This window comes from Eumetopias jubatus, unplaced genomic scaffold (assembly GCF_037043125.1).
Source record: "Eumetopias jubatus isolate StellerSeaLion01/CBP00866 unplaced genomic scaffold, mEumJub1_p1.0 scaffold_16, whole genome shotgun sequence".
NCBI classification, from domain to species: Eukaryota; Metazoa; Chordata; class Mammalia; order Carnivora; family Otariidae; genus Eumetopias; species Eumetopias jubatus.
The window spans coordinates 71,593,669-71,607,114 of NW_028274822.1; the positions used below are offsets into that span (position 1 = coordinate 71,593,669).

General features: G+C 49.4%; 1 protein-coding gene across 3 annotated transcripts in view; it reads right to left on the minus strand.

Annotated features, from left to right (window-relative positions):
• KREMEN1 (kringle containing transmembrane protein 1) overlaps positions 1–13,446 on the minus strand; it is a 67,617-nt gene continuing 54,171 nt past the window's right edge. The window contains exons 6-9 of one of the 3 annotated variants that reach the window (XM_028124574.2): positions 8,135–8,467; positions 6,900–7,061; positions 5,736–5,820; positions 1–4,201 (exon numbers count right to left, since the gene is read on the minus strand). In XM_028124574.2, coding sequence (XP_027980375.1) covers positions 4,033–4,201; positions 5,736–5,820; positions 6,900–7,061; positions 8,135–8,467 — 749 coding nt within the window. In that variant the 3' untranslated portion in view covers positions 1–4,032. Of the gene's footprint in view, positions 4,202–5,735; positions 5,821–6,546; positions 6,740–6,899; positions 7,062–8,134; positions 8,468–13,446 lie in introns of those variants that run through there. The other 2 variants (XM_028124575.2, XR_015767033.1) reach the window with 2 other exon arrangements.

Consider the following 13,446-nt stretch of genomic DNA (forward strand, 5'->3'; position numbering starts at 1 on the left):
TGTTTCTACAACAGTGAGAATATTTATTTTCTCCAGACAGTAAAAATAACATTTTTCTCTCTTTTGTAAAAGTTAAGTACCATTACATTAACCATTTTCTTAAATAACAAAATCCTAAAAATATATATTAAATTGTATACAGTGCGTCACACTTCATCTTATATTTTAAAATACATGATGTTTCTATTTTATTCTCAAAGTTGCATATTAAGAGCATATTTACAAATAAAGCCTTGTCATCCAAAGTCAAGATCCCTGTGGGAAGGTGAGTCTGGATGTGGGCAGGTCTTGATGCTGCGTGCACCCCAAGACGGCAGCTCCCTGTGCGGGAAGGGAAGGGTCCCCCACTATGTGCTCCCAAAGACACATCCTTTCTGAAGCAGATTTACCTCAGACTTTCCTCCACGCCCCACTTCTGCCTTGTTGAGTATGTCTGACTTGGCAACACAGAAGCCTGTGTGATGGGCTTCCCTGGGGTCTGCATGCAGTGGGCTGAGGCCCCATCGTCACCCCTGAGCTGTCCCACCTGAGGGGGGAGGCAGCTGCAGCTGGAAGTTTTGAGAAATACCCCATGCCAGGGCAGCTAGGCTGAGAGACCTGGCCAGGAGGTAGAACAGTGAGGAAGGTAAACAAAGACACCAGAGGAAACAATCAAAAGGTTAAAAGTTCCCAAGGTAGTAACAAAAGCAGACCTCAAACATCAAACAGGAGATCCAAAACCCAAGACGGTGGCAGCTGACTGGGCTATGGGGTGGGGAGCGGGCCGGGCTCTGTGGGAGACGCGGGATGGCCTCATCAGACAAGGGAGACAGGATCTCGGAGGCCATCCACTGCTAAGTGCTCGTGAAGATTAAGTGCCCAGGACGCATGGGGCTTGGTGATGGCCTATGTGCCCCACTGGTGTCAGGCCAGCTCCTGGGCTGACAATGGGGCGAGTGGGTGGGGCTGCACGGCTTTGGCCTGAGGGCCAGAACAGCTGTCCTTGCTAGTGCTTTGATCTTTGTGGGTTTCTGGCTGATTGGAGTCTTGAGCCAGAGCCCACACTTCAGAAGTTATAGCAGCCTGGTTACCTCACTCACAGCCAGAGAGGGGCCTCAACCCTGTTCTGACAAGGGAGGGGGATGTGGAGGACACCCGGGCTTCATGCCTACACCTTCTCTGTTCTGCAAGTGATTGGGCACTCAGGGAGGAACACGGGGCGCCATGTGCTTCCAGAGGGGCCAAGCACACTGTGAAACGCAGCTAAGACCACGTTCCCAGCTGGCTGCAGGCATTTACCATGGAGGCAACAAGATCAGCTGCCCGCAGCCCTCCCTTCCCTGGCGGCCCAGTGCTGAGAAGGCAGGGACTGGATCCTGCAGAGAAGGGGTGAGGAGGGCACTCAGGCCTAGAGGCACCACTCACAGCCTCGGTTCCCTCTGTCACCTCAGGGCAAAGGCTTTGGGCAGGATGCTTTCAAAGTGGCAGGCCACAGCGGCCCCCAAAGTCCCTCCCCTTCTTCTTTCCTAATCTGTGATCCATGACGTCCTTTCTCGGGGACATGCAGCCCCTCCAATCCTCACTTCTCTCTAAAGTGGTTTCTTAAAAGACCAAGTGCGGGCCTCCTACGGTGCTCCTGGGAGCACACCTCACCTCCTCTGGGACTATTATTCCTCAGGTGTTTACTTAGCCACAGGGGACCCTCCGTGGGGTGCTGCTGACAGGTTCCGACCAGAGGCCAGGTGTTTATGGAGGTTGGGCCTGGGACAATTTATGGCCTCTCCCCCAGCGCTGTCCGGAGGCCGGTTTGGGTTTCCTGAGGCTGCACCCTGGCCAGTAAGTTGATCCTGGTGGCAGTGGGCTGTGCCAGGGCCAGCAGGAAGGAGGGCACTGGGGCGTCACCAGCACTTCCTGGGTCTCAGAATGGGCTGCTCCAGCTGCAGACTCAGACAACACCCTGGCTGTGTGAGGTGAGCAGGGTGGGCAGGTGGACCCATGGGATGCCCCGAAGGCCAATGGCCACAGGAAGCACTAGGTGACTGAACAATTGCCCCTCGGCCAGGCGACCCCCTCCTGGGGCTAAATTCCGCATTCCCTGTGTGCTGTGAGTGGATCTATTCAGGGCACAGGGCCCTTTGTGACTGCACACACCTGACACTTGGTTCAGAGGAGATTCCACAACAGCCAGGAATAGCTTCGAGGGGAGACAGCACATGTCAGTGTATTTCCAGTAGCGTGGGACAGGCCTGTGTCTCCAGACCCAGGGGTCTGTGGACAGCTGCTCCGGGGTAATCAGCCTTTCCAGATCAAAGCGTGAAGGCAGCACCGAGCAGCTCTGTGCCCACAGCAGGCCTCACATGGTAGCTGGGGCAGCGCCCTGCCCTCCCGTGGACACACTGCCCCATATCCCCACTCCTGTGCCCCTGTGCCCCTCTGCTGGCCAGCGTGCAGCATCTCCCCTGGATGCCGGGTGTCACCTCTCCCTGCAGACTCCTCCCCGCTGGCCCCACATGGTCCTCTGCGTTTCTGGGAGCAGCCAGGCGCACACAGGTCACCAGCATGGCAGGACCCCAGGAAAGGCCGCAGCAGGCGGTTGCTGAGGGATTTCGGGAAGATAGGCAAAGTGCTCCAAAGAGGGAACCTGTGAGGCCAGAGGCCCAAGGCCCGAGGCCCGGTTGCCTCTGGGAGAGTCGTGCTCTGACAAAGGCCCAGGACTGGCCTTCGGAGGCCCAGGCTGCTCTTCTCAGCTGCTGTTGACAAAGCCTACTTTCGGATGGCAGGGACTTCTAAGCTGGAGATGGCTCTTCCTCCCGACCAGCAACCGCTGCAGCTGCACCTCTCCATCTTGGGAGGCCTGTCGTCGAGGGTCTCCAGTTCCCAAAGCCCCCCTCTCAGTCCTCATGCCACTCTCTGCGACTCTCTTCCCTGTCTGAAGTGCAGGGCAGTGTGGGGCTAGGGACCAGGGCCCTCTGAGCCGTTCCAGACAGCACTCTGTCCCCTTAACTAAGGGGCAGAGGGGGCCGCAGAGCACACAGGCCGCGGGGTGGTTTTTCATCTTTTAAAATGAGCTCTGCCTGCAGGAGGGACTGCTGGTGCCTGTGTCTCACCCAAAGCTGCCTAAGGCTAAGCCACAACATTTATACTCCCTGTTCTGAACGGAGAGTCAGAGAATCTCAGGGGCCCGGCTCAGGTTCCACAGGACCACGGCTGCATAGGGGCAAGGCCAGGCGATCCCACATAACGAGGAGTCACTGAGCACCTATAAAAGCTTTCTGGAAAGTCTGTTGTGTGAATAAATGAATGCATGTTTTATACGACCAATCTGCAGGCTTGCTCTACGATCACCAAGTTATGGAAAGAAGCTATAGAAAGAAGCCCGGTTGTGGCAGGGGGCAGGCTTGATGTGATGGGGGGGGTCAATTCCCAGGCTCTCCCGGGTTGGAGGAGGCCCATCCTCATCTAGCACCCAGAGAGCAAAGCCCCAGAGTCAGCACAGAGCAGGGGCCCTCTTTATGCTTTGGGGTGCTAATGTCCAGGAATATAGGACAAGGCCAACCCCCAAGAGAACCTCAGAAGCATCCCTGTTTAAAACTATAAAGAATGGGAGAAAGTGATCTGTGTGGACAAAACAGAAAATAAGCAAGGGAAGACTCAGCATATAGTATACCTACCCACCACCCTACAGTCATCTAGAAGGTACCTGAGCCCAGTGCCAGACACAACCATCTCTGCCATCTCAGGCCCTCTGTCCTGACACCCCCATTCTAGATGAGAGAGAGAGAGAGAGAGAGAGAGAGAGAGAAGCACAGGGAGGGCCCAGACCCTGGGACTTTGGGTCTCTCTCCTAAGTGCAGTGATGAAGCAGGGGGGAGTCCAGGCTAGGCCTGCCCCCGCAGCAGGATGTCCCTTTCCAGCCCGTAGGACGGCACTCCTGCAGAGGCTGCCAGAGAGGCCGAGAGAGAGGCAGGGAGAGTCAGTCAGAGGAAACCACGGGTCCCCCAGTGGCCTCAAGCTCGGAGGGACCTCATGTCCTGGGCTCGGAGGGGGCAGCTTTTAGTCACTCACAAGAGGATTACGGTCATCTGGTTGACTCTGACCCTTGAGCTTCTTCTTAAAGATGGAAATTGAAGTAGAGGGCTTATAAAAAATGCTCCAGATTTCCCCCGACGTCCCTGGTTGATGACAATCCCTAAGGTCCCCTGAAGCAGGAACGCGATGGGATCTGTTGAGCAAAAACAACTTAATATTTCAAGTCGGGTGCAACAAAGATCCCAAAACAACCTTCTGTCTCCTGAGATACCTGTACCTATGAAATGGGGCATTCAGTGAGGCGAGGCCTTGGGAAAGGCCTAACAGCTGCCCCTGGAGGTCTGAAGGGCATTGTGGGAATGAAATGTGTCCGTGGGATGGGAACAAGGCGGCACAGCTTCCAGCTCAGTATAACAAAGAGCTTTCTAACTGGAAGAGTTACTCAAATCTGCAAGGGGCTGGACTGAAAGATGAGGAGTTTTCAAATTTTTTTTTAGAGAAGAACTCTTTCTTTAAATGATATTTACCTGGAAGCCCCTCTGATTAAAACAAGATAAAGCCAAAGTCTCTCCTGCCTTACTACCAACATGTGCCCCTGTCCCTCCATGGCAGGCCTCCCACCCCGGGGCTGCTTGGCAGGGAAGCTGCGGAGGGACCCCAATGTCACGTGGGAGTCAGACATGCGCTGTGGGGCCCTGGTATGCGGTGAGGTGCTGGGCCCTACAGAAAGCCGCCAGCTCTCTTGCTGTATCTAAGAGGCTTTCCCAGGCCGTGTGAATTGTGACTTCAATATGTAGGTATATACACTGAAGCTCGAGGATAAGCTCAGTAAACACTAACAAAAGACACTGTTTCCACTGAAAAATGTAAAGTGCAGTGTAGAGAGGCCTGCAAGGACAGCCTTCACAAAGCAGTGGCGGAGCCAGCATTTCACGTATTAAAAATTCTGTGGCAGAGGGCAAGCGAGAAGGTCAGGAAAATGGTGGATTTATAAGACACCGGTGTTCAGGAAAGGCTTTGAAATACAGAGAGCCTGTCTATCAATTATAGCTCAATAAAACTGGGGGCAAAAAGGAGCGGAGAGAGCCTGGACTGGGAGCCATAGGAAAGACAGAGTAGGGGTCTCGAAAAGATCAGAGCTTTTCTCTGGAAGTACACAAACATTAAGAGCATAAATAACTGCCTCTTTTCCTGGAAGACAGAACTGTTAAACCCGAGTGGCAAAGTAAGGGAAGGAAATATCATTTTTCCATATCAGTCAGAATTGAAGGATGAAGCTTCTTAATTGTTTTTAAATAATTATTAAGCAATAGCTAATAAAATGTTAGGATCCTCTTCCTAAGAATGTTTCCCAATTTCTAGAAGGCATTAGGAAATAGGCATGGTAGTGTCTTAGAAATCTTTCCTCTAACATGAAGATCTCTTTAAGGGGCCAGCACAAATCAAAAATTGGAAATGGTTGTTTTTTAAGCCTACACTGTTTCAATCCTCCTTGAAATCATATCTGTGAGCCAGAAGCAAACACAATCCCTCAAACCTTGGTGAGATTTGTCCAGTTGTACATTTCACTCTACAGAGAATGAGGAATGCGTATTGCCTCACATTGCCTAGGACTAAGGGCTTGGGCCTCATGTTCTGATACGACAGTTGTATCCAGACAAATGAAGCACAGTAGAAAAGGAGTTCTGAGCCTTTCCCTTGTGAGACTGGGCAGCTTTCATACTCACTTGAATGTGACGTGCAGAAGTATCTTTGCTACAATGGCTGTGACTGTAAGGATGAGGAGAGTTGCCAGGCCATACACTGTCCATCCTGCAAGTACAAAAGACAGGGTTTCTTGGACCTGTTGGAGCTCCATTTTCAGAAGGAGGTCTGTTGGAAGCCCCAAGTCACCACTGGCAGCTCAGAGACGCGGGTCTGGCTGAGGAGCCCCCTGCAGGTGGGGGCAGCCACCAAACGCAGCTGAGAGCTGGGCGGGCAAGGAGCCCCAGGCCTTCTGACCACCTCGCCTTGCTCTAGAGCTCCCTCTTGGAGAGAAGCAGGCAGGGTGGTCCAAAGTCCATTCCACTTGGGAGGTGGAAGGAGTGGTATATATGATGTCTTTACCACTGGAATCACTGTGCAATCACAGATGAGTTACATAAACTCTTTGGGCCTCAGTTTCCTTATCTGAGGAATGAGACGTGTGACCTGTGAAATCCTACCAGGATATAAAAACAAGCAACGCAGAGCACGCATTAGAAGGACTCTCCTAGGGTGGGTCCTGCAGGGTAAAACCCCTAGGCTAGGTCTTCCCAGGCAGAAAAGAGAATATGGAAGTATGCAGCTAAGTTAGCCAGCTTCAACCACAGACCATTACGCCCTCTCTATCCCTCTCCCGCATGACTTTTCTTCTACCTTGTCACTATGTGACCTGTTATTTTGCTTCTTGTCTTTCTCTTACCACTTATAAGCCACAGGAGGGCAGGGATATTGTTTGTTTGGTTCATTCTATAGTCCGGTGCCTACAATAGTACTTGACACCCCTGAAGCACTTACATGTCTTTTGAATGAATGAATGAATGAATGAATGAATGAAGCTCTTGTATATGCCAGTGAATTTAGGGAGCTGCACCTTGGGAGCTCTAGAAAGACATCCTCGAAGTGGGAAAACACTGGCTTGGCTGATTAATCACAACTTGCAAAAGGCACACGTGCTGGATCTTTGGAGGTGAGCACTTTCTCCTAAGGACTGAAGAAACAAGCTAATGAGAAAATGTCCCTCAAAGGCCAGGACAGTCACAGAGCCAGTACCCACAACCTGCCTGGGAAGAGAGTTCCTTCTCTAACTGCCAAAACACTGCCCTCAAGCCCCGTGGCTTCCACCCCCTTTTCTGGTGTCTGGAAACTGCTACCTGGTACGGTCTGGGGTGGGTGGCTGGGGCTGGTGGTGATGACGTAGAGGACTTTAGAGGACCGGGCTGCGCTGACGCTGAGGTTGGCCTGCTCTGTGATCACCTCGGCCAGCGTCTGGTTGGCAGTGGACCTCTCCTGAGGCGGCTCTTCCTTGACGGCTGGAAGATCAAAGAAATTAAGAGTGGGGAGAGTTGATGGAGACAACAGAGAACTTCGGAGGACGCGCTGGCTAGGAAGAGAGGGTGTTTTTTTGATTCATTTCTGCGTGCAGTTTTCTCCACTGACCGCACTGGCCCCAAAGCAGAACCTGTCAGGCTCTGGCCCAGAAAGTGCCAGAAGAAGGGGCTGTCAACTTTTAACCATTTGACTGGTCTCTTTGAGGACACCTGAGCCTGCTTGCTTGCTTTCCTTGTGCCTTTTCAGTTATGGTGCCCTCTGCCCAGAATGCCTCCTTACTTCCTATCTATTGACCCAAATCCCACCTGGTCTCGAGACTGTCCCTCCCACCTACGGGAAGGCCTCCTCTCTCTGACTTCCTGTAGCACACGCTGACTGAACTCTTCCCGGGGCCCTCGGCATCCGGGACAAGGACCAGGTCTCAGATGCCCCTGTTTCTCATGTGCTGGCGGAGAGATGTGCCTGGCACATGTGTGTGCACATCACAGGGGCAGAGAGTGGGGCTCCATCTTAGGACAGTTGGTTTTTTTTTTAAGGTATATTGGGGTTTTTGTTGTTGTTGTTGTTTGTTTTCTTCTTTAAAGTTTCTTTTTTTAATGTAAGCTCTACACCTAATGTGCGGCTCTAACACATGGCCTGAGATGAAGAGTCACACGCTCTTCCAACCTGGCCAGCCAGGTGTCCCTTAGGAGGGTTCGAAGGAAGATGAGAAACTAGTCTTTTGGGATTGACAGAGATATCAGGAGGCAGGAGGATGGGCCAGATGACCTTTTTAAAGCCTTCTAATTCTATCAGTCTCAGCTCCTCCTTTTAGTTCTTCTTTCAACCGTGCCATGACAACTGTCATCAGAACAACTAAAGTAGCGAAACTGACAGGCGTCGCCTCTTTTCTGTAAATGTATGAAATGGGAGGTGGGAAAATCCGCAAGTTGAGTCAGTAGCTCCTGCCTTGCAGCCCCATCAAGACCTGCCCGAGGCCCGCAGGTCACCACAGTGTGCCAGCAAAGCCCGAGGTGCAGCCTGGAGGGCCCCCCAGGAGGCTGAGAAGGGTTACCTTGGTATAAGACAGCAAATCCCTGGGCCTGATTGATGCGATCGGAGAAGAAATACAAAATGACAAAATCCAGAGAGACGTTAAAGGACAGAGGCGGGCGGTTTCTCCCACTGAAACGGACCAGGACGCGGTGGGTATAGCCGTCCAGCAGCTCCACCATGTCTGCAGAGTCCCTGATGTCAAACAAGGTGAAGCTGAAGTGGATGTGGGAGGCTCCTGGAACCCGGATGGTCCAGTAGCAGACCCTCCCCGTGGCGTAGGTGTCTGGAAAGTCAGGGGAATACACCACGGAGGTCAGAGCCGAGTAGTTCCCTCCGCAGGCGCCAACGAGAGCTGTGGGAGACAAAAGGACACTGGCCCTCAGCCTGGGGCACAGCCTGGGGCTCGCTTTCCAACCTGTTACAAACAAAACTCTTCCTAACCAACATGATCCAGTTTGGGATATTATTTTTCGTCTACAAAACCAGACTGTCTTACGTTTCAGGATCAAATCACAGAATGAATAGCTTAAACCCCGAACAAATGACTGTGGAGGCTTTTTTTTTTTTTTTTTTTTTTTTTTTTTGCCCAGGAGACCTTAGAATTAGCACACAGCAGGGTGGCTCAGCCTGTATGGGGGTCGGGCTGGAGTCAGAGAGTCTGGGTTCGGGACCAGCTGGGCTATGTGATCCCAGGGGCTGCACTTCACTTCCAGAACTCCTGTCTCTTTTGGTTTGGAGGATGGAGAGGCCACCACCTGTTCCTGTATCACACAAATGCGTGAGGACAGATGAGATGAAGCACATGAAAACACGGGGGCCTCTTTGCAGGGAGACACTTGATGAGGTAAAGCCGTAATAAGAGAAGGGCTTTACAGCTGCTTGGACGCCCCCGGTATCTTAGGGGTGCAATGCTCATGTGAGGGTCCACACACACTCATCGAGCAGGAAACCATGGCACAAGTGACTCTGCACAGGGGGAAACACTTGGTACTGATCACTCTGCACGAAGCACATTTGGTTTCTCTGGACTCCCCTTTTTGATTGGTGGGTTCTAGGAAGGGGATACAACCACTTCACTGTATCCTAATCAGTGAGGTGTAAACAAGATCCTGGAAATGAAAGTCCTTGAGAGGGAGTGGGATTTAAAAGCTTCCTTTCGGTTTGTAGAAGGCAGTAAGAGAATGCTGCTTCTATCTGAACAAGAAGCTCAAAACTCTTCTTCAACCCTTCAGAAGGCTGAAGTGTCAAGACAACCAAGAGAATTTAACTCTAAAAAGTAAGAAGCCCCTCTGAGGAGAGTCAGGCCGCACAAAGCGTTTCATCTTTAATAGAGCATGAGAGGAAGAGGGGGCCACCAAAAAAGCAAGGCAGAAGAAAGGAGGAAGAGGTCGAGCATGGGCTAGCCTCTCAGTCTAGAATGAGCAGGGGCCCCAGGCACAACAGGCACACTCACCTGCAAGCAGCTCTGTGCAGACCTCCACCCAGGGCCCACAAGAATGACTGGGATAGGGAAGGAGCCCAAAGAGTCCCCCTGGGGGGTGCAGAGCTCAGTGTAGAGCATTTGACTGCAAAGAGTCCCCCTGGGTGGCACTCATACAGGACGCCCCCACGGCTGCTGGGGGACAGGTGTGAAACACTGACCGCTTCCTGGACCTTCCTCCCAAAAGAGGTAAAAGCCTCAAGTGGCTGTGGGAGGAGCAGCAAACCCTCCTGCTCCCAGAGCCACTGGAGGGGTAGAAGCAAAATCTGTTTGTCTCTGTGGAGGGAGCGGGAGACTCTCTCCTTCCTGCCAAAGTAACCAGGCAGATCCACTGTTTCCAAGGGAAAAGCAGAGGCAAAAGCCATCAGCCCCTGGTTGCCTTGAGCCCCCAGATCCTGCACCAATGCAAAGCAGAGGTCGGCTTCCCCCGAGGGAGGGGCAGGAAATTCTCTCCTTCCCGAGAGCCACCACAGATACAAGGCAGGGTTTGACTGCTGGCGAGGGAGGGGCTGTGTGGGAATGCTGAAAAGGCCCTACCTCTGAGGCCCAGTAATGTCCTGTTTAAGACTGAGGATGAGGCAGGAGGCCCAAGAACCCCCCCTCAGCTCACCAAGAGCACAGCACCAAGGAACAAGCAATAGTAGTCTACCATTGAGGGAGGGGAAGGAGTGCAGAGAAAGATCCCTTCTCTGGCAAAGGCACATAGGAACTACTCAAAGCTAAAGGTGGAATAGAAACACTGGGAAAAAACAAAAAAACCCACTGGTATCCCAGGCTCCACACCAAGCACAAGGTAACAGCAGCCTATTGCTGGAAGAACTTGAAGCCTGGTGTGCACCGAGGGTAAAAACAGAAACAATACCCAAACCCAGCTCATCTGATATAATGGCTCAGTCCCCACACTAAACAGTCCTGCCCATTTCCAGGTGTAAATTCTATTTACTCAGTCTGCACTGTTCTTCTACACACAGTGTATGGCAGTCAACAAAACATTATAACACACACATAAAACATACAAGTAAGGAAGGAAAGAAGCAGCAAAAAAAAAAAAGGGACTCGTCGTCAAGCGATTAGACAATCTGTAGGATCAGACTCAATAATGATGGAGATGTTAGAGCTATTAGACAGGGGCCACATGATTAACACAGTAAAGATCTACTGGAAAAGATGGACAACATGCCTGAAAAGATTAGAAATTCCAACAGAGACATGTAAAGTTAAGAGTCAAAATGTAAATGTTAGAAATAAAACAATATCAGAGGTGAAGAATTTCTTTGATGGGCTCATAAACAGACTATACACAGCTAAGGAAAGAGTCAATAAATTTGAAAATAGGTCAATAGAAATCATCTAAAATGAAGCAAAGAGGAAAAAAAAAGAAGCAGGGGAAAAAAAAACAAACTAAAAACAGAACAGATCATCCAGTAGCTGTGGGACAACATCAAATGATCTAACAACTGGAGTTCCAGAAAGAGAAGAAAAAGAGTAGGGGGCAGAAGAAATATTTGAAGAGACAATGGCTAAGAATGCTCTCAAGTCAATGATAGGTGATCTAAGAATATCAGCAAATAGTAAGCAAATAAATTTAAAAACAAAAATTAAAAAGCAAACAAAACAAACAAAAAACACACCTAGACACATCATAGTCAAATGCTGAAAACCAAAAATAAACATGAAATCCTGAAAGCAGGCAGAAGGGAAAAGATGAGGGGCGCCTGGGTGGCTCAGTCATTAAGCGTCTGCCTTCAGCTCAGGTCATGATCCCAGGGTCCTGGGATCGAGCCCCGCATTGGGCTCCCTCCTCGCTGGGAAGCCTGCTTCTCCCTCTCCCTCTCCCTCTCCCCCTGCTTGTGTTCCCTCTCTCACGCTCTCTGTCAAATAAATAAATAAAATCTTTAAAAAAAAAAAAAAAGAAGGGAAAAGATGATATACAGGGAACAAAGACAGAGCAGACATCTCTAGAAACTGTGCAAGCCATAAGACAAAGGAGCATTTCTGAGATACTGAGAGAGGAAAAAAAAAACTTTTGGCATAGAATTCAATATCCGGGAAAAACATTTTTCTACGATGAAGGTGAAATAAGGCTTTCTCAAACAAAAGCTGAGAGAAGATAGCAATAAGAACATGAAAAGATGTTCAACATCACTGGTAATTATGGAAATGCAAATTAAAACCACCATGAGTTACCACCATGCACCTGCTAGAATGGCTAAGACTAAAAAGGCCATACAAAGGGCAGGAGAGGATGCAGAGCAACTGGAAGTCTGTCAGAATGCAAAATGGGGCAGCCACTTTGGAAAACAGTTGACAGTGCGTTGTGATGCCAAATACGCACTTAGTGTATGACCCTGAAATCCGATTCTTAGGTATTTACTCAGGATAAATGAAAGCACACGTTCATGCAAACACCTGTGCATACAGGTTAAGGGCAGCTTCGGAGCATCTTTATCATAGACAGACCAATGTTTATCAATGGATAAATGGATGAATAAATTGTGATGTATTTGTACAAAGACATGCTTTTAGCACAAAAAAGGAGCTGTGGAAGCAATCATGGGTGAATCTCAAAAGCATTACACAAAGTGAAAGGAGCCAGAAACAAATGGTTAAGTACTATATGATTCCATTTATATGACATTCCTCAAAAGACAAAACTATACAGATTAGTGGTTGCTAAGGGCTGGGGGCAGAGAGAGAACTGACTACAGAGGGGACAAGAGATCTTTTTGAGGTGATGAAAATGTTCTATATCTTGACTGTGTATGCATTTGTCAAATCTTGTCGAACTGTTCAAATAGAAGGGTGATTTTTTACTTTATCTAAATTAGACCGTGATAAAACTAAATTTTTCAAAAAGGAAAGCTATAGAGAAAGAGTCCCTAGGTAATCATCCTGACTTCCCCCTTTCCTAACTATGAATTTGAACAAGATAATTTCAGTATACCTCAGTTTCCTCATCCATAAAATGAAATTAATAATAGTTTCTCCCTTATGGGATTTTACAAGAATTAAAAGAAGTTAATCTATGTAAAGTGTTTAGGATAGGATCTGGAACATAGTGTAAGCTCAGTAAGTATTAGCTATACTATTCTTTTTTTTAAAGATTATTTATTTATTTATTTGACAGAGAGAGACACAGCGAGAGAGGGAACACAAGCAGGGGGAGTGGGAGAGGGAGAAGCAGGCTTCCCGAGGAGCAGGGAACCTGATGCGGGGCTCGATCCCAGGACCCTGGGATCATGACCTGAGCTGAAGGCAGATGCTTAATGACTAAGTCCCCACTATACTATTCTTATTATTTGTAAAGAATCAAGGGTTCACTACTGGGTATTTACCCCAAAGATACAAATGTAGGGATCTGAAGGGGTACGTGCACCCCAATGTTTATAGCAGCAATGTCCACAATAGCCAAACTGTGGAAAGAGTCAAGATGTCCATCGACAGATGAATGGATAAAGAAGATGTGGTATATATACACAATGGAATGTTATGCAGCCATCAAAAGGAATGAGATCTTGCCATTTGCAACGACGTGGATAGAACTGGAGGGTGTTATGCTGAGTGAAATAAGTCAATCAGAGAAAGACATGTATCATATGACCTCACTGATATGAGGAATTCTTAATCTCAGGAAACAAACTGAGGGTTGCTGGAGTGGGGGTGGGAGGGATGGGGTGGCTGGGTGACAGACACTGGGGAGGGTATGTGCTATGGTGAGCACTGTGAATTGTGCAAGACTGTTGAATCACAGATCTGTACTTCTGAAACAAATAATGCAATATATGTTAAGAAAAAAAAAAGAAGATAGCAGGAGGGGAAGAATGAAGGGGGGTAAATCGGAGGGGGAGACG